Source organism: Syngnathus leptorhynchus, chromosome 4 (assembly GCF_054491065.1).
Source record: "Syngnathus leptorhynchus isolate UIUO chromosome 4, UIUO_Slep, whole genome shotgun sequence".
NCBI classification, from domain to species: domain Eukaryota; kingdom Metazoa; phylum Chordata; class Actinopteri; order Syngnathiformes; family Syngnathidae; genus Syngnathus; species Syngnathus leptorhynchus.
In genome coordinates this window covers 17,817,020-17,836,392 of record NC_141198.1, presented here as the reverse complement: position 1 = coordinate 17,836,392, position 19,373 = coordinate 17,817,020, and the positions used below count along the sequence as shown (strand labels likewise).

The window sequence follows — 19,373 nt, the reverse complement described above, 5'->3', positions numbered from 1 at the left end:
CAGACAGGGAGAAAATGTTCTAACTACCACTGGTAGTTCATCTTAATCAGCCAGACGCAAGCAGAATTCCAGACGCAGGTAAACTTTGACTGAGATGATTCACGAATTTACCTGCTGGGCTTGTTGGTGGTGATGCACGGCACTGCATTTTTTTTTTTTATGACGCAAACAGCTCCGTTCAAAACTTCCATTTAATCCTCTCCTAATCCACCTTGATTATGCGTTGGGCCATTAAATAGCCACAGCCAAGTTAAGAGAGTCTCAACTGATTTAGACCCGAATGTAATGTCGGGCATGTTCTCACAGCTCCATTGAAACCAGAGATGGAAGAAGAATGAAGTTTCAGAAGGGAAACAAAAGAACAGGTCAGACCAAGTCTCCAGAAGGATGCGTATAAAGTGGCAGATATAGACATCTACCTGGCCACAACATTAGGTACACCTGTCAATCGACTCAAATTTCGGCCTTCATTGTGATAAGGCTCACTTATTTACTTTTCGACAAGTATTTTCATTCATTCTTTTTTTGCCGGCTTGCCTTTTTCATTTTTTTTTTAACAGAGCACGCTCCCTCTGTCGAACTAATAATCACTGTTGTGCACCATCATTAAGAAAATACAGCATGTATGTAACAAATGGCCTGTCAGTGAAAGCATGTTCTGAAAACCTGTCTGTGAATCACAGTGACGCGCCAGCCACATGTAGGCGTGTGTGGCAGAGGGTGGGGCTGCCCTCGGGATTGGCAGAGGCCCAGTTCAAAAACTCTGCTCTTTATAACACCAGTCCGATCCTTCCAGCTTCACATCTGCTCGGCGAAACTGGCTGATCGCTTTCCGCTGGACGTCTAACGAGACAACATGGGTAGACAAAAGATCTATTTGGAAAAATTGTCCAAGACCTTCCAGATCCGCAACCTACTGCTTCGCCAGGCTTTGGCAGAATGTCTGGGCACCCTCATCCTTGTGGTAAGGACTTATAGACAGATATGTTTTTTTATTCTGATTGATTTTAATTGTCACTTTGAAAATAGTCACTTAATTTTGAGGTAGGATTAAGGGATTTCATTTGAGAATGAATGTGTTTCATATCAGTGTGGTCAACACTGTCATGAATGTTTAACTTCTCCTTTCAAGAGTCACACTTTCTATTATGCTTGAGTGTAATCAGTTGAGCGCCACATGCCAGTCTTTCTTTTAATCAATTTTCTGTGACAATATTTGTTGAGTCAACTCCAAGTTATGTATAGAGCACAACAAAGCAAGCATTCTTTGAATTGCTGCAATGTAAATGTTAGGTTTGCGTGTACTTTTGACCTGAGGGGATCAACAATGCACAGCAAACTTAGAACCAGGATCCAATTGACAATAAAAAAAAAAAAAAAAGATAACGCAAGAATGAATAAACACAATACAATGTTTGGTGTGGTCGACATTCAATGGCGTAAGCGTAAGGTGTGGAGGCAGAACAATGTTACGCGTGATATAATTTGACTTCCGAGTGTCACTTAACAATCTTTTCGCTCCGATGATGAAACTTGAGTTTCTGCTGGTGACAAAGCAAACGAGAACGCAGGGGATAAGCGAGAGTGTGGAAGCTGTTTGTGGATATGAGCTCACTGTTTTTTTTCTGAACTTTTACAAAGCCAGTTTTTCCAAACATGTCTCATCCTCAGAGTAAAATAAATTTAAAACTGACACGAAAGATGATAAAGTAAAGCATAGACACCTTTCAATTTTAGCTTGCTGACCTAAAGAAACAAAAAAAGACCAGATGTTTGTTTTGGTACACTGTGTGTTGTTTTTAATGAGCGCTGTCCTTAGCCGCACCGTTCTACAACTTGCTGAATCAGTCACTTTTTGGTTGGTAAGCGGTGAGGTGCTCTGAGCCAACGCCACATTTTGAAAACAAAACAAAAAAAAAACTGGAACATTACTCACACATTGGAATCATATAAAACTCTCAAAACATCCCAAATCTTTTTAGAGGGTTAAAAAAAAAAATAGTCAGCATTTTTGTTGGGTTTTAATGAGCATTACCCTCTGGGTGTTTAGAGGATAAAATCCAGATGCTTTGAATCTGGATACTTTGCTTCCTGTCGTCTTATTGGAAAATTAAGAGCTTTAAAGCCGCACATTACTTTAACCTACCAATAAAAAAAAGAAAAAAAAAAAAAGACACACAGTAAGCAATGTTTGCAGTACGCTTTAATGTTTTCCGCATGTGGAGCAAATCACTAGTTTGGAGAAAATGATCTGCTAGAGACATACATTCATGAAATTTTTGGGTGACTTGATTATATGGACACAATAGAGCTTCTATAAAATTCTGAGCAGACTCTTTTGAATGGGCTTTTGTTGTTCCGGTGATAATGATCATTCTACCTTGGCTTGAACTTGACTGGCTAACAAATCACATAATTACACTTAAATTACCGGAACATACTGTGGAACCTCTGAAGGTCATTCGGGAATGCTGATTGACCTCTTGATTATTTTAATCTTGAATGAATTTTGGAGAACTCAGTGTAGTCAGTGGCGGAGCTAGATGGGAGGGGGGGGGGGGTTGGTTAGCGGGGGCACTGCCCCCCCTTCTGAAAATACTTGGACTCCTCCCAGGTGCCAGAGCAGATAATGAATGACATTTGGGTATTTTTAAAATGTTCCTGGAATTTCCTTTCCACAACGTCAAAAATGTTTTGATGTGTTTAATTGATCACGTCATCTTGTTTTGCAGATGTTTGGCTGCGGTGCCGTGGCCCAGTTGGTGTTGAGTAGTGGTTCTCATGGTCTGTTCTTGACGGTTAACTTTGCCTTCGGCTTTGCGGCCACTTTGGGAATCCTGGTCTGCGGCCAAATATCAGGTGCACAATTATTTTTTCACTTAGTTAAGTGTTACATGTTGCAACCTTGCTCACTGTCTATGTACTCATCACAGGAGGACATCTGAACCCCGCAGTGACCTTTGCCCTCTGCCTGCTTGGGAGAGAACGCTGGAGAAAGTTTCCAATGTACTTCCTCTTTCAGACAATCGGCGGTTTCTTTGGTGCGGCCATTATTTTTGGAATGTATTATGGTAAGAAGGAATCTCCATTTGCTATTCAGTAGATTAGGCCTTTCCAAAAGCGAATATTTGAATATCAAATTAGCATATACATTTATGTTTCTTTTTTGTTCCATATATAAACACCATTCATTGACACAATTAATTGATATGCTTAATAGCCACAAGGGGCGCTGTATCAAGAAGACAAGGCGTGCTATTTCCGTTCCTTATTGTTTAGTAATATGTGAACTCTATTTTGTGAGCTAAATGAGTTTTGTTGTCGGGCTGTTGTTTTAACATATAAAGATATGTGGACAACATTAAATGTCTGTCAACGGAGTTGAGTCATGATTGAACACGAAAGAAATAACGCTAACTTTAAATTGGGTGTGGCCAAACTTTTGATTGGGTCTGGCACATTGTCCAGTTGCACATCTTTTTACTACTCTGCAAGTTGTAGCAAATCCGCATACATAAAACCACTCAAAGGAAATGTCAAAATCCTCAAATAACGATGATTCAATAGATACAAATCTTCCATCGCCAGCCAATATGCCCCGGGCTTGGAACAATTTTGTTTTGATAGTCCAAGCTCACACACACACACACACACACACACACACACACACACACACACACACACACACACACACACACACACACACACACACACACACACACACACACACACACACACACACACACACACACACACACACACACACACACACACAAAAAAAGAAGACATGGCACTCTGAACCACAACAATCCTAACTCGGATAAACAATGGTGTTATTTTCTTTTAGATGCCCTGTGGGACCGTCCTGGTGCGTTCAATGTCACTGGCCCAAATGCCACAGCTGGAATCTTTGCTACCTATCCCGGAAAACATCTCACCCTTGTCAACGGCTTCTTTGATCAGGCAAGATTTTGAGCAACAGCTGACAAAAAAAAGAAAAAAAATCATTCCTTGACCTCCCAATGTTTATTTTTGGCTTTTTGTAGATTATTGGCACAGCAGCATTGATTGTTTGCATCCTGGCCATTGTGGATCCCTACAATAATCCCATCCCACAAGGACTGGAGGCCTTCACTGTGGGCTTTGTGGTTCTGGTCATTGGCCTGTCTATGGGATTCAACTCTGGCTACGCGGTCAATCCCGCCAGAGACCTGGGACCTCGTCTTTTTACCGCAATGGCCGGCTGGGGAGTCGAAGTCTTCACGTAAGCGCCGTGCATTTTCCTTTTCATGATGAACTTTTGGAGCGTTGGTTGACGATATTCTCCATAATGCTTTTCAGTGTCAGAAACGGTTGGTTCCTGGTGCCCGTTTTTGCCCCATTTCTGGGCACCATCATCGGCGTGATCATCTACCAAATGATGGTTGGCTTCCACGAGGAGGGAGAAGTACGCGACCGGAGGAACGCAGAGGCCGAGGAGAACCTGCGACTCACCCACGTCGCCGCCAACGACAAATCGACAGAGGCCGCCAAACAAGTGCATTGAACAGCTTTTGAGCATTTTGTTGAATTTTTTTCCGACCATGGTTGGCGGGATGTTGAAATGAAGCTAATTTCCGTTCTTTGTGTTTGTTAGACTGCGTCACGTTTGTAGTGGAAAGACTGTAGAGGGGTGAAACATAACACAATTTTTTTTTCAAGAAGAGATGAAAATGTTGACATTGTGTTCCCCTAGTCTTCAAGTTAAAACAGTGTTTTGTATTTTGTACCGTTATAATTTTAAAAAATGTTTTATGAAGAGATTTATATCTTAAATGTCCAAATAAGCACTTAGGTGGATGTGGCTCCAAGTTAATATCCATATTATTCCGGACAATTTCAATATTTAAATTTGAATTCAAATTTCAATTTTGCTGTGGGGAAACAGTTCTGATGATTGTCAGTCTCTGGCGGTGTTTTTTTTATTTTTTTATTTCACAAATCACCCACCCCATTGCCCTCACACGTTACGAATTACACAATGTTTGCTGATTCACAGCTGCACCTTTTGTGACTCGTATTTTGGTGCTGGACTGGAATTTGAGCCTTTTTGTATGTAAGTTAGTGGGTGAAGCTTTTGTATCAAAACAATAAAGGTTTTTATCCTTTACACGTGGATGACGATACTTTCTCAAGCTAATGTAGTCGTCAATACCCAGATGTTTGAAAATCCTGAAAACTTTTTCTACAAACATGTAACTTGGGTGCCAATCCGAACAAATGTAGCATTTGTCTTTTGAATTATCATATTTTTTTCTGTGGAATCAAGTCGGAAGGGCCGCAGTTGCTATGCGCTCAGAATCAAACATCAAATTTGGTGACTGCATCGTACACAGCTGGATCTCATGCACCATTGACATTTTGGCTCTATGATGAAAATTCAAATATGGAGCTTGACCTTTCAAGTGCTCATTTCCTTTGGCCACATTTGCCATTTTTTTCATTTCTTATTTTTTGCAGTAAAAGCGCTGTACACAATATTTTCTTTTTTTTTTTTTGCCTTAACTCGAGTCCGGTTTTGCCACAGCGGTGACTCACTGTGTTCATCTCCCTTTGGTCTGCATCATCTCTAACTCCAGCCGTCTGCCCATCTTAATCACATCCATAAATTTGTGTTTTTACGACCTTGCGGCTCCACTTCCAGCATCATACTACCAATATATTTGGATATGTGTCCTAGCCATCTTACTGGTTTATTGTTTTCAAGGAGTAAACAATCCTGCTACTATGAAGTGTTTTAAACAATATTTAAAAATCTTTTTGATGAGTTTCATTTGGTTGGATGTTGTCCACAAGTCAAGTGCTTGTATTTCATGCTTGGGGGGCAAAATGTCCCGAGTCTACATTCATGAGGTTTAAGTCCTAGGCCGAGATGTCGCAGAAAGGAGGAAATGTAGGTCTGCTGCAAAATAACCCATTCATCCTTACTTTCAAACACAGAATGCTTTCATCCTTGAAAAAAAATAATTCCCTCAATATGGCATCGTACATACCAAGTTTGTTTCATTTGACATCATTTGTCATGGAGCATGGCTTTAAAGGCTGTATTACAACCCTCTGGGCCAGGTTGTACATACCAAAGTCTCAGCCCAAACATTTGCACCTGGCTGGATTTCAATATGTGTAAGGGGAAAAGAAAAAAAACAAAAACAAAAGACAGACGTGGGAAACTGGAATTTTTTCATCCTTCACTTCAAATGACCCACAATGCACTTGTGGAGACTTTGGACGTTCACTCAAAAGTTTATTATAGCGCGAACTAATGAGTCGAGATCTTAATGCGCCGCTTAGTCATGACACGCACGACGGTCATCTGATATATAAAGTAAATAACGGGCTGGTATGCAATAATAATAATAATATGCAAGTGCAAATAAATCTTGCAAACAAATTGCATTTCCACTTCTGACGTCATGACTGGAAGCTCCATCAGGAGAGTGAACGCACGTCAATTGAACGGACGGATATGAAGACAGCTGAGCAGGACGTCATTTAGGTAATAAGCTTTTGGAGATTTGTTTAAGGAATGAAACCACTTGATCCATTTAGTAAATGCAGGTTGGGATGGTTGAATGAAGAAATGACGCGAAGCATAAGAAAAACATGCAGAAGTGGTTTGCGTCGGCGTGGCGTGGCGTGGCATGCGGTGGTGCACTTTGCAATTTATTCCATTTGGCTCCCTGTCATTAGTTTCAAGAGTGCAAGCAGGGGCGGTGGCTATTTGTATCCCAACGCCAAGAAATAATATTATAATGAAGCCTTCATTCTAACAAATTTGCTTTGGCTTTTCCAAACGCACATCTGCTGATTGTTGTTGAAATGCAAGGGACTTAACACTCGCAGCAGCAGCAGCAGCAGCAGCACTTCTCCCCCCCCCCCAAACTGAAGAAAAAAAAAAAAAGACCTGCTGTGAATTTTCCATGCTACAGGCTAGTGTTGTGCTCTTCAGAGATTTCATGTTATTCCTTTACTAACTAGAGCAGGCATGGGCAAACTTTTATGGCTTTGTGTTCAAACTTTCTGGGATGTTGCCTTGAATTGTTCTTTGTCTTACACATACACAATATATGGCCCATCATCTTCTGTATGTGCAAAGCAGGATATGCCAATCTTTAATAATTGTACAAAAAACAAAGTCAGTCAATCATTAATCAATGTACAATAACATACAAAGTCAGTGGTTTTAATAGAGTCAGATAATGTTCTATTTTCTTTTTGAAGTTACAGGACTTTTATTTTTGAGCCCCAAAAAATCCTTAACTAAACATGTTAAAGCTGAACTAACAGAAATTCCTTTCTTTATTTAGGCCATACTTTAGAATTCATCTTCTACATGTTTGACATGAACATAAGATCTTAGAACTGTACAAACATAACGAACGTGTTTACAGTTTGTAAAAAAAGTGCAGTAAAAATGCATGAGCTAGTAAAAAAGATAAAAAAATGTTAATGCTGAACTACAAATTTTTTTTTTTCCGACAGAGAGAGGAGAAAACTTTTTCAATGACCAACAGACTCATTTAGAAAATAGTTGCGCACTCAATTACTAGCGTCAAGGTGATAGGGCCCAAAATGATATTTCCACAGCCTCTGTTGCCAGTTGCCAGTTTTCCACTGTGATGACTGCACTTCAGGCTTCATACAATGGAGTGACCGTGCCATCTTTCCACTCAATCAGGATTTCTCCTCTCTGCATAGTAGGGGAGGAGAGCGGGTGACGCATGGCGTGCTCTGTTAACGGGGCTCTCTCGCAGGGCACGGGGGACCCCGGAATGCCCGCCTCCGCTCTCGGAGCGTACGACTTCAAAACACACACCACCTTCTTCCTCCTGCTTCAGTCAAACAAGACATTTGAGACAGTGTGATGCGATTGACCTCAACTTTACACTCACCTATTGGAGTAAACGTTGAAAATAAGAATGACAGTCCCGAGCACGAGAGCCAAGGAGCTTAAAACCAACATGGTTATTTTCCAGCTCATGCCTGTAAAGGTACATAAGCAACACATCATTGCTTTGATACAACTACTCATTAAGTCTTTTAAACAGTTCCACATGCTGCAGTGGTTCTTGGACCCTTTACACCAAGCACCATCCAAAAAATGTACCACCGTCAAGACCAACATTAAAGTACAGTAGTGTAGTAGGGAAAGGTGCTCGTGAAAACAAGGCAGGGGTTTTATTCCTAAAATGTCAATTTCAAATGACTTGAAAGGAGAAGACAACTCAAAACTGTTCTTTGAAATACGTTCTGTGCAGCCTAACTAGTCGAAACACAATGTTTTGTTGGTGGAATATGACTCAAACAGGCAAAATGTTTTTATCCAACCCGTTTTGCAACATGCTGTCGACGATATTCCACTTGCTAGGTCTCAGGTCGCAACCAATCACGACTCACCAGTTTTTTTTAAGCTTAGTGCAGTGATTTGTTGTGACCTGGCAACTGTGATGTCATTTTTAGTCGACAGCAAGTGGCAAAATGAAATGAATAAAAACGATGAATCTTGCTGCTTAACTCGTATTGCACAAACACAATATTAATCAAGAGCTGTACAACAAATTAAATGTACATATAAATAGAAAATGAAGTTCAAAATTCAGATACATGAATGTTACTGCATCCTTTCCAAACTTCTTTGTACTATAAATAAATGAATCATATTAGTAATGGCTTGCTTCACTGTAGCGATGGAAGTAAATAAATATAAAATGAATATCATATCCCAGTCTGGTCAAAACATTCCCTCTTATTGTTGTACTATAGCCCCATCTAGTGGTAGAAAAGAAACATTTAGTTTCGTAGCCAAATTGCAATTAATCTTTGCTCTCTTCATACTGCACAAGGGGGAATCCATTGAAACATTTAATACTGTACCGTAGTCCATCGTGAAGAAAACCATGGTAGGATCCTCAGGGGATTTTGTGCTGTGGGAAAAAACATCCGATACATCTTTTACTGAAAAATTCTCTGTGACGCCATCATTAAATGTAGCTTCATCTGTCAGGGAGGAAGAAGAGAAATACATCAGATTAAACTGAACATAGATTTGGACAAAATGACTACGTTCTCCCTAATGTCTGGAGATTCAAGTGAAACCACAAGATGCATTTCCATGCCATTCCATTCCAAAGCTTCTGTCTGTACAACAATTCGTACATGCTTGTCTATCCATATCAGACAGGATGGGTTCCATTGATTTCAACGGCGGGTAGTGGTGTGGTTGGTGATTTTGGTGCTGGTGGTGTTTGGTGTCCCTCCCATCACACAGTGTCTGGTTGTCCAGTGTCTTCCACCTGCTGCCCTGCTTGTCAATCCAAATAGAATGGCACAAACATCGTTTTTACCTTCCTCACGATCAAATCTCGATCTCAGGGGGCGGCCATTTTGTCTTGTTTTGATATTCGCTGTCGACTGAAAACGATATCATGTGATGTCGTTTTCAGTCGACAGCAAGTGACTATAAAAGACAAAATGGCCGCCCTCGAGTCAATAATTGATGGTCCGGATTAAAGAATCAACTAAATCCTTACCTGTTTATGGTCCTGCGATAGGAAGACCAATGTGGAATCTTGTGTAGCACTCAGGTGCAGGCCTTTACCCAGCAAAGTCAGGTGGCCTTTTTTGGAACAGGACCATCGCTGGCTACCTGCATGGCCGTCCACCTCCGATGCGGCCACGAACTGGCCCCGGGCCTTTCCGTTTTGAAGGTGGCAGGGTTGCAGGTGGACACCCTCAAACTGCTCCTGGGGAGCAGTCAGACACTCGCCGGTGTACTGGTTGCTGAGGGACTGGCTCTCAGGCAGCCACAGCCATTCTTGGAAGACTGAATGTGGGTCGCATTGTCCCAGCGAGACCCTCCCTCCAGGGGAACTGTCCTCCGCTTGAAGGCATGTGCCCAGCAGCTTGTTTCGGATGTTTAAGCCAGATACGTCTGTACAGGGGGAAGGAGAAAAATAATAGTCAGCATTGACAATCGCACAATACATTACTCTTCATAATCATTTCTCAAATAGTGCCGAACCTGTTTTCATCGTTCCCCCTCGCAGTTTACAGTATGACTTCTTGTTAGGTTTAATTTATTGATCATAGATTTTTGTCTGCATTTTTGATGTCTTGTTTTGTTGAATGCACCTCATGACCTCCTCAAAAAGTGGAAGCGAAAGAATGCTTTTAAGCCAAATGCAAATCCTCGAAATAGCTGACTCAGCTTTTATTCCAAAATATAATTAGGATCGCCAAGCACAACTGCTTTGGTGTGAATGCTTGTCTCACTGCATTTATACAATATTATATAATAATAATATATCAATATTTTGATGCATCATAATGCATTTACAGTTGTTGAAATGGAATGAGTTAGAATCAAAGTTCAACATTTGAACAAACCGTACCAATGTTTGCTTAGCCATCAAGAAAACCTTTTGTTTGTGATAGTGAGCTGTGGAACATACACAAATAAGACAGCACAGTTTGTGGATACTAAAAGCAAAAGCTAGTAAGAGTAGCGAGACACTTAAAAAAATAGGACAAATAAACTGTCAACAGTTGAATAAACAAACCGTTCCTAACATGTCTCACCAGTGAAAATGAAGAGTGGAAGGAGGTAAACAGACTTCAGAGTTCTCCCCATGGCTGCAAACACTTCAGTGGGCCGGTTAGACAGAACAAGTGCAAGTAGCTGGAAGTGGACTTCATGCTGCCTCTCTCCGCTCTTGCATGAATTACTGCAGTGAGTGGATGAATGGAGGCAGGGGTGAGGGAGGGGGGGGGGGGGGGGGGGTGGCATTCCTTTCCGAAACTCCCAGGGACCGCTGTAACTCCCAATATCACTTTCCATTTAAGAAGCACAAACAAACATGTTGGCAATTGCTGGTTTATTAATGCATCAAAATGTACATCTTTTTCAAATTCCAATTCATGCTTCCGTAATTCCTTCCTGGAATTTTTCCCACCGTTGTCGGCGATCTAATCCTGTGACCATGCAAATGAGCAACAGTTGCAAATAGTTTTAAAGGGCATAAATCTGTTAATGGAAGAAAACATTGTTCCAAGTTGAATAGGATTGCCCACTCATTATGCTGAGAAATGGGACAGTCCTGGAGGCCAGCGTGGTCACGTGATGTTTTTCCTCTATTGTGATGCTTGGCAAACAACCCACAAAATCAATCCTTCTTCGTTATGTTAGCTGTAATTTTGAATCATTGAATAATTCTGATTTGATGATACTAGATAAATGACTTCACGGGAAAAGCATTGAATAAAACTCAACAGGCCACCATTGTGGAATTTTACCCACATTTCTAGTACTACTTTGAAACCCTAACCCTGGTTTGAAACCCTGACCCTAGTTTTAACCCTGAGATGCATACGTGGGTAAAAAAAAAGACACGTTTTTTTAAGATCTTCATCATAAATATATCAACTTTTCATATTCCAGGTATTCCTCAAAAATCACAATGTTCACATTTTCTATGACTGTTCTAGCTAATTGTCTTTTTCAAAGAAGTTCAAAATAAAGATATTTCAAACATGAAGACATTGTTGTGCGGTCCTAAATATAATACCTAATATCATAGAAGTGAATTACTCGCTACCAAAATGACATTAAGAACACGTTGATTCTAATATGGGTCATTTTTGACCCACTTATGGAAGAGTGCAAGTCACTCTTGCATCTAATGGGGAAAAAAAACCTTTGGTCTGATCAAGGTACATTCTAATGAAAAAGAATAGACAGAAAAGCAAGTCTCAGATTCATGCCTGGTCATTAAACTAAGTGCTGCCTGGCATTTTCGGGAACATAAAATACCGTGTCCCGGCTGTGACCAGCATCGACAACGCGTTTAACACAAACTACCTTTTCTTGTTCATTGTAAACTGTACTGTAAGACGATCAATATCAAGTGTCTTTAGTGTTCCACAAGATACATTTAAAAAGACTCGCACCTCTTCAGTAAATCCCTTTATAGGAAAAATCAAAATCCCAATCCACAGCACAAGCTCATTAGCCCACGGACAGGTACGAATGTGCTCCTCGTTGGGCAGGTTGTATCCCTGTGATGACACAAAATGGGGGCTGCGGTCAAGTAGAGTCTTTATTAAGATTAACGAACAGCTTGACATTTTTAGTCCTCTGTCGGAATCGATCATTTTAATACCTGCAAGAGCCAATGGTGGAACACGAAGCTTGCGGAACACGCGTCCTGGCCGCAGAGTGAATGTTAAATGTCCGAGGGGGTAATCAATTCCAAGAAATTAGCTATTGATCTCTTATAGTTTTGTAATGGCTTATCTATCGCTTTGCTCTTTCGTCAAATTCCAATATCAGTCGGATGGAATTGTGCTAGTTATATTGCTGTTGGGTGTGTGTGTGTGCGTGTGTGTTTTTGTGCCGGGTAGCATTGTAATTAAAACAGAGGACAGATTGGAATTGAAATGTGTTTGGAAGAATTTTAGTGTCTTTCATCTTCAATATTAATGAGAAGAACATGGAGTACAATGTACCAAGGTGATGGATATGAACTGTTGTATTGATTAAGTGAGACATCAAATAAAAGAACTAACTGTCATGTCTTGAAATGATCCAGGTTTCAGAGAGCATGCTGAAGAAAAAACAATCTTCTCCGAGCGAGCAGATATGGTTGACGTCAGCCTTGAAGACCCATGTGGGCAAGGTCAGAGGTCAGACTGGGCAGAGTGAACCAAATGGCATTGCAGTTCCAGGTATGCCCCCCTCCCCTTTGTATTTTCTTGTTTTATTGATGTGGTTTTTTTTTTTTGGGTGATAGAAAATTGATAGAAACCCCAAAGATGAGAAAGAAAGACTCTTTTAGTACATTTGCCAACAAAAGACATAAATCAGTCGCCAGGATGAGTCTTAGTAGATCACCCCATACCTCGACTATCATTACAGGAGAAAGGTGACACGTTTGATTGATTAAAATGGTACGCTCCGGCTCGGACTAAATCATGTTAAGTGATGTGACATTGCAGTTTCGCGTATCATATTTCTGTCAAGACAATGGCACTGTCGAGGTACGATATCTGACAACAGCAGATTTCCGGGGGTGGGGTGGGCTGGATTTATGAGAAGCTTTTAGTGGTCTGCGGGAGATGAGAGTGTGTGAAAAAGTGGCCCTTTTTTTGTACATCGCGACTTACCGGGTCGATTGTAAATTTTACAGCAGTTCGGTTTGGAAATGGAGACGTTTACACAATGCGACAAATTGCCCGCTGTAAAAGTATTTAGTGGTCTTGCCAATGCGCAGAAATATTTACCCACAGATTATTTATGTGCTCAAGACGTGTTGAAAGAAGCTGTCTGTTGTTAATGTTTTAATAGAAGAGGTCTCGACTAGGTCGTAATGGCTTTGTGTCGGATAAGATTGTCTCCCAAAACGAGCCTTCTAGCTCAGAAAAAATCTTGATGTCTTAAAGTTAAGTCACAATGCTCAATTTGGTGATCAATTTTTAATGATTTGTTCAATTGTTACCGAATACGCATTTATGTTCAACATTTCTTTTCTCAGGCAAGACCTGATCAATGATTACTTTCATTCATCATAGCCCTCTATTTTGGAATTGACGTCTACATTTTGAATATCAGCCACTGGGTGGCGCTGTGAGACTACCTATAAGAATATAAACCCAAGTGGGTTTGCTGTGGACTCAGTCACAGACAGAGCAGTCATTTCCTAATAGTCTGCCATTGCTGTTATCTTTTAATAGATTGAAAACAAGCGGCTGTTGTTAATGCGTTCAATCGGCCAAGTTAGCGTGGAAATCTCCGGCATCCATCACTGTGGAGAATGTTGACACCTTGTCTTTCTACTTCATGCGGTGGGCCGGTTAACAAATGGTCCCTTAGATGGCCACATAAACATCTTAAGAGGACACATTGACTTACCTACCACATTTGGAATTCATATAAAACAGACGGATTGTTACTAAAAGTGATATCCGTGGTATTCCGCTGACTCTGCGCCATCCGTTAAATTTAATCTCTGTCAACTTTGCCCCCGTATGGTTTTGAATTCTTGACCTCCCAGCTGCACTCTGGAGCTCAGCCGAGGACCGCATGTTGCTTACGGCACCCTGAAAAACAGCCCCGTGCAGCTGTGTTTAGAGGCGGGAACGGAGTTGGGAGCTATAGCCGAGGTGCCTGCTAATGCCTTGTTAGAGGGCTCTCAGTTGCCGGGTCTCTGCGAGGTCAGTGTCAATTGTGCTTTAGTTCAAGGCCCTTGATCTCCTGGATAAAGCACAAAACTATGTTGGCTGTTAATGACCTACTTATTATTTTTTTTTTCCTTGCTCTGGAAACTTTGTAGATTAGCTATAATGATTCTGCTAGTGTCAACGGGAATTTTATTTGGAAAATAGCTTGCTCTTTATCTTAAGTTTAGAAATTTACCCAGGGCCTCGGGATCAGATGTTAGCTAGCAATAGTTTTTTTTGTAAATAGAATGTATTAGGGCTGCCATTATTTGGATAATTGCGCAATCTGTTGACCAACTGGTTGATAAAACAGGTTAAAACAATTGACCTAAATAAATTAAAATGATCATAAATTGTATTATTATACACATGGGTAAATTATTATTATTATTTTTCAGTTACTAGTTTGGCCCTTTTTCTATTTGATCTGTCTTTCAAGCTTTTCTTGTAGCCCGAAGCACATTTACATTTATGTTTTATCGTCTCGTCTAATGTTTGCAAAAATGTGCTACAATTGTAAAAAAATGACCAGGCGTTACTCTTACATGACAACTCAAGTATTCATGTCTGCCTGAAACTGCAACAGAGAGCAACGCTTGCTAATAATTTTCACTTGATTTTTTTTTTTTTTCCTGCTCGGGAAAGGTGAAGGAGCAGCAACAGGGGGAAAATAGCTCTCGCTTCCTATTTGACTCTCCCCTTGATCTCGGTGCGAACGGGTTGAGAGTTCAGTTTTGCACTCGGTTGCTTTTTCAGGTTAATAGTTGAGCAGATGTGTTTGTTGCCACAATAAGGCTTTAACACCCTCAGCAGAGTACTTGAAAAATGCAATTTGCCATCCACCTGACCACGTTCCTCTCTCTCTACCTCCAAAACACTCACCCACCCACAGCTGATGAGACAAAAAGTTATTCAGAATAAAAGCTACGAGGGGGGTGAAGGTGGGGGGGGGGGTTCTTGCCTATTAGCGGCTAATGAGACAAACTTGAGGATTTTCAAAACCTAAACGTGTTAGCTTTCATGGTGTCCCCCGATCTCAAGACCCCTTCAACGTGCACCACCCTGATCTCCCAATCTGTCTTATAAGGAGACGAAAGTACCAATGAGGCCCTCCCCTGTGATTGTTCACACATGCTCCTGGCATTTTAAAGCTACAAAAAAGTGTGTGTGTGTGTGTACATTTAAAATACAAAAATGCTCATCTTATTTGTATTAAACTAATTTACTCTCACCCCACATTTAATGAGCTACACGCCATCCGTTCCCATTTATTTTTGTGTCTAATATGACAAAGCCAGGAATTGGGTGGGCAGGTTGCGGTCGGGAAGTCGTTGTGGGAAGCACATTAGATAAATGAAAAATAATAAGCCCAGTTGCCTTTGCCTCGCTGTGTTGGAAGCAAATATAAAATGTGTTCTTGTAATTGAGATCTTTTGGACAGCCTTGAATGATTCGCCTAACACTGGCTTTCTCTTTCTGGCCTCATTTTCTCCTGAGCGTGTATTGGAAGTGAGTTCTGGGTTGATGTCAGCAGGGAAAATCAAATGTGAGTTGGCCTGGAAGTGTTGCAGTAAACAGTGAGCAAATGCAAAACACGGGCCAGTTGGGGGAATAAAAAGCCCAGCACTTGAAAAGATGAAATGCGGCACAAATTTCACCCTCCGAAGGGATCTATAATTGATTCTGCATTGTTGTCCGCTGATCGGACAGCTCAACATAAATCTAATTAATAACCGTTATTAATTGCTAAGGTAATAGCTAATCACCGAGGTTGGAGCTAGGGAAATAGAAATGAGAGGAAGAAGCATAAAATATCCACTTGATGTGTTATTTGTCGGGGGCCGTACATTGGCATGTGTTAACTAAGTGTGCCACTGGACTTGGCCGGCTCATAATGGGGATCCGCAGCAACATTTTCTCTCCGGGATTTCTATTATTAATTCCATCTGAACACAGCCATAAATGAATCATGAAATAAATAACAAAACCGTCTTTTTGGCAGCTGGGTCGTTTCCCCATTTTTTTTTTCTTCTCCTATTTGCTTGTTTCCTCACTAATTAACTTTCTAAGGAATTGTCCTCCTTTTTCTACCGAGTGACTTTCTTCAGCTTGAAGGATGAGCCATTGAAAGTGTGTTGATAGTCCACATGGTCTTGTGAACACACGGTAACCGGGGCAGCACACAAGTTTATTTACGAGTTAATTATTTATTATTATTATTAATTGATTTAGTAGTTACTAGGCATTGATCTTCTAATATTTCTTGTTTCACTTTTATTTTGATGTTGCATAGTAAACAACTGTTGTGGTGGTTAGCTCCATTTGGCGGGCTCCCCCGCTAATGGCTACATGACTGAAAAAAACACATTTAGTTATATTAATACAAAATAACATATTGACTTTTAGAAGAAAAAAAAAATTATGTACACCATATTAGTCATATTTTTCATTTTTTTTCCCCAATTTTTGTGGACACCATATTAGTCATATCTTTCATTTTTTTTCCTGACACTCTTTAAGGGTTAAGCTTTAAACATTTAATTAATTGCACCACAATAGTTGAATTCAAAATGAACATTGTCAGCAGACTTTTATGGGCCTTGAGCAAAACCTACTCCGTCTAACTTTAATTTACTTTCCACATTAGTTTTTTTTTTTATGTGATGGGCTTTGTATCCTTCATTTAGGCTAATTATGAGACTGAGGGAGCCTCCAGCTATATTACCCCCACCCCGGCGAGGCTTTAAGATGCATGCCCTTTGCCCAGCGTCCTGCTGTTAAAGCCTTGTGTTTTTGGACAGAGGCTTGGCACTAAGTAGTCTGCATTCATTGAAGCTCTTAAAGACTCCACTAAACTTAGTGCGTCCCCCTCTCTATTCCACTTGCACTACCATATTGATGACTGCTCTGTCTCTCTCTCCTCATTAGAGTCATCACAAATTCTTTCAAACGGCGCCGCACTTTTTTTTTTTTTTTTTTAACTGTTAATTAGTTTGTTTTGTAAGGTTAGACGCGCGGACGGTGCAACTTCGCCAGCGCTCGGCCGCCATCTGCGTGCAAAAGGCGCTAACTATGTGCAGATGGCGTGTGCTTACAGACAGGTTGCCTCTTGTTGGAGGGAAACGGCGCAAGAGACGCTTTTGCTTACTTTAACAAGATTTATGGCCGTTCTCGCAGGTAACTGCTTTAATGATGATGGCGTGTCACTTGTCCAATGATAATTTCAGGCACAGGGAAAGAGGAAGGAAATGAAATGATCTGTTTCAAATTTTGCATTCAAAGAAAATATTGAAGAAAATGGTCTTGCCTCTAGTAGCATTTAGTACACTATTCGGATTTTATTGGACTGATAATTGCATGACAATTTACGTGAAAGGCAAAAAATAAAATAGATCTAATATATATTTACATACTTGAGATCTGCCTTTAATCTTTGCATGCAAGGTGCCTCCGCTGGTAGGGAACCTGCCCTTGTCAGTTGCAGTTCAGCGGCTTAATGCTTTCTGCTGGGCATAGTGAGTGACCCTCTCACAATTAAGAAAGGGTTAGCAAAATTATTGTTGGCCTCTTGCCACATAACTCGGCGGCGGATGTGAGAGTCCCTAAAACGTTGACTGGTCGATGAAATAGCAGGGTGTAATTAGCAATTTAGCAAGCAAATGAAGACGTGCCATCAATGTTCTTATATAATCTTGTACTATTTTCCCTAATTGTCCAAGTAAAAATAGTTTCTACTCTTTCTCAGCCAATTAAAAATCATTTTATGCGGTAAATCAAAGTCAGTAGTTTTGGGTGTACATTGGTATGTCAGGAAAAAAAAAAGTGCTTATTTATGTATTCAGAGTGATTAATGTGTAAGAGTATTTTCGCAGTTTTGTCAAACACCTTTCAGTAAAGGTTTATTAATGATTATAATTTGCTGTGCTGACACCTTTTCTTCTTCTTCTCCATGGTGAAATGGAGCGTTGAGTGGGCTGAGAGCTTTCGCCGTCCACGTCAGCGCTTATGGATTCAGTCATTTTCTTTGATCGGCAACAATGTTCATAATTACGCATTGACGTTAAATGGAAGCCAGTGAGACGCAAACAGGATGAGTTTTTACATTTTTTTTTTATTTTTTACGAGTGAATACAAAAGACCACTTTTGTCTGTGACAATTTGCTTTTTAACAAGCCAGAGTTTCATTTCTCTTCCCTCTCTAAAATCTCAAGCTCCCAAGGATCATCGACAAACAATTCAAGCGGCAGCCCCCAAAATACCAGCGAGAGAGAGAGAGAGAGAAAAAAAAAGCCTTTGTTCATTTCTTGCCCTGGCTTTCTCTCTTCCCCACTCTCCCTCCCCAAGGTTCTATTAGGAAATAGATCCCAGGTGTTCGATAAGCCTGTAGTGGACATGACAGCAGTGCAATCAAGTGTATAAATTTAATTGCAGGCCCATTTTGTGCCATTTATTAGCCGTTTAGGGGCACATTGCTCCACTTGAACCCTGTTATTGCCAGACAGAACAGATGTTTGGCTCCTTTTTAACTGTTGCTTTTAAAAGCCAAATGCTGCTGCTACTAAAAATAAATGTCCAACTCTCTTTTGAAATGTCAATATTGCTACAACCTAACATTTGCTTAGAGACTCCAATGAATTCAAGGAGAGAATGACACAAAAAACAAAAACAAAAAAGTCATTTATATAATATGTAAAAACAAGACACTTATGAATGCTTGATATCTTTTATTTCACTACTTTGTTTTTCTTCTGCCGCACACGAAGAGCCTTGCAAATGTGGCTACTTGGTGGACGCCTTACCCTCATGTGACACTCCATTAATAATAATAATAATAATAATAAAAAAAGCCTGGAGAAAGCCATGTTAATCGTAACCATAGACTCAACTGTAGCACGCCTATAAATCACCTGGCTAATTGTAACAAATTACAGGCTGACATTACGCTATGATTCCAAAGCGGCAAATATTCATCAACATTGCGAGCGGCCCCCTGTAAAAGTGCCGGCCATTTCCCAGGGCAAGCGTATATCCATCGTGGAACTTGCCCATTATTTATTACTCTTCCTTGTCCTTGCTATTTAAGTGCTGTGTGCTAATTGAATGGGATGGCGTGTTGTTTA

General features: G+C 40.5%; 2 protein-coding genes and 1 long non-coding RNA gene across 5 annotated transcripts in view; 2 read left to right on the top strand and 1 right to left on the bottom strand.

Moving 5' to 3' along the window:
• Positions 1-818: 818 nt before the first annotated feature.
• aqp3a (aquaporin 3a) lies at positions 819-5,163 on the top strand. The gene is made up of 6 exons (XM_085909910.1): positions 819-964; positions 2,733-2,859; positions 2,934-3,071; positions 3,848-3,963; positions 4,047-4,264; positions 4,342-5,163. The coding sequence occupies exons 1-6, from the start codon at positions 857-859 to the stop codon at positions 4,544-4,546; spliced, it is 912 nt and encodes a 303-aa protein (XP_085766036.1). The 5' UTR covers positions 819-856; the 3' UTR covers positions 4,547-5,163.
• A 1,148-nt stretch (positions 5,164-6,311) lies between these two features.
• The window catches only part of LOC147058589 (uncharacterized), a 128,538-nt gene continuing 115,476 nt past the window's right edge, over positions 6,312-19,373 (top strand). For both annotated transcript variants that reach the window (XR_015065863.1, XR_015065864.1), the window contains exons 1-2: positions 6,312-6,535; positions 12,627-12,762. This is a non-coding gene — a long non-coding RNA (uncharacterized LOC147058589). The remainder of the gene's footprint in view (positions 6,536-12,626; positions 12,763-19,373) is intronic.
• Positions 7,226-10,754, bottom strand: LOC147058590 (uncharacterized). 2 transcript variants are annotated; one of them, XM_085909908.1, is made up of 6 exons: positions 10,618-10,754; positions 9,570-9,970; positions 9,196-9,343; positions 8,914-9,036; positions 7,932-8,022; positions 7,226-7,868 (listed from the first exon to the last, which is right to left on the bottom strand). In XM_085909908.1, exons 1-6 carry the CDS (start codon positions 10,667-10,669, stop codon positions 7,670-7,672), a joined length of 1,014 nt encoding a protein of 337 aa, XP_085766034.1. In that variant the 5' UTR covers positions 10,670-10,754; the 3' UTR covers positions 7,226-7,669. The 2 variants fall into 2 exon arrangements, with proteins under 2 accessions (XP_085766034.1, XP_085766033.1); XM_085909907.1 differs by having other exon boundaries at positions 8,914-9,030; positions 9,187-9,343; positions 10,618-10,684.

Coding starts and splice junctions, on each gene's coding strand:
- aqp3a (XM_085909910.1), top strand. CDS start 857: ATGGGTAGACAAAAGATCTATTTGGAAAAATTGTCCAAGACCTTCCAG. Junction 3,072..3,847: donor TATTTTTGGAATGTATTATG/GTAAGAAGGAAT, acceptor ATTTTCTTTTAG/ATGCCCTGTGGGACCGTCCT. Junction 3,964..4,046: donor TCAACGGCTTCTTTGATCAG/GCAAGATTTTGA, acceptor GGCTTTTTGTAG/ATTATTGGCACAGCAGCATT.
- LOC147058590 (XM_085909907.1), bottom strand. CDS start 10,669: ATGGGGAGAACTCTGAAGTCTGTTTACCTCCTTCCACTCTTCATTTTC. Junction 9,971..10,617: donor TCCACTCTTCATTTTCACTG/GTGAGACATGTT, acceptor CCCCCTGTACAG/ACGTATCTGGCTTAAACATC. Junction 9,031..9,186: donor TAGACAAGCATGTACGAATT/GTTGTACAGACA, acceptor TGACAGATGAAG/CTACATTTAATGATGGCGTC.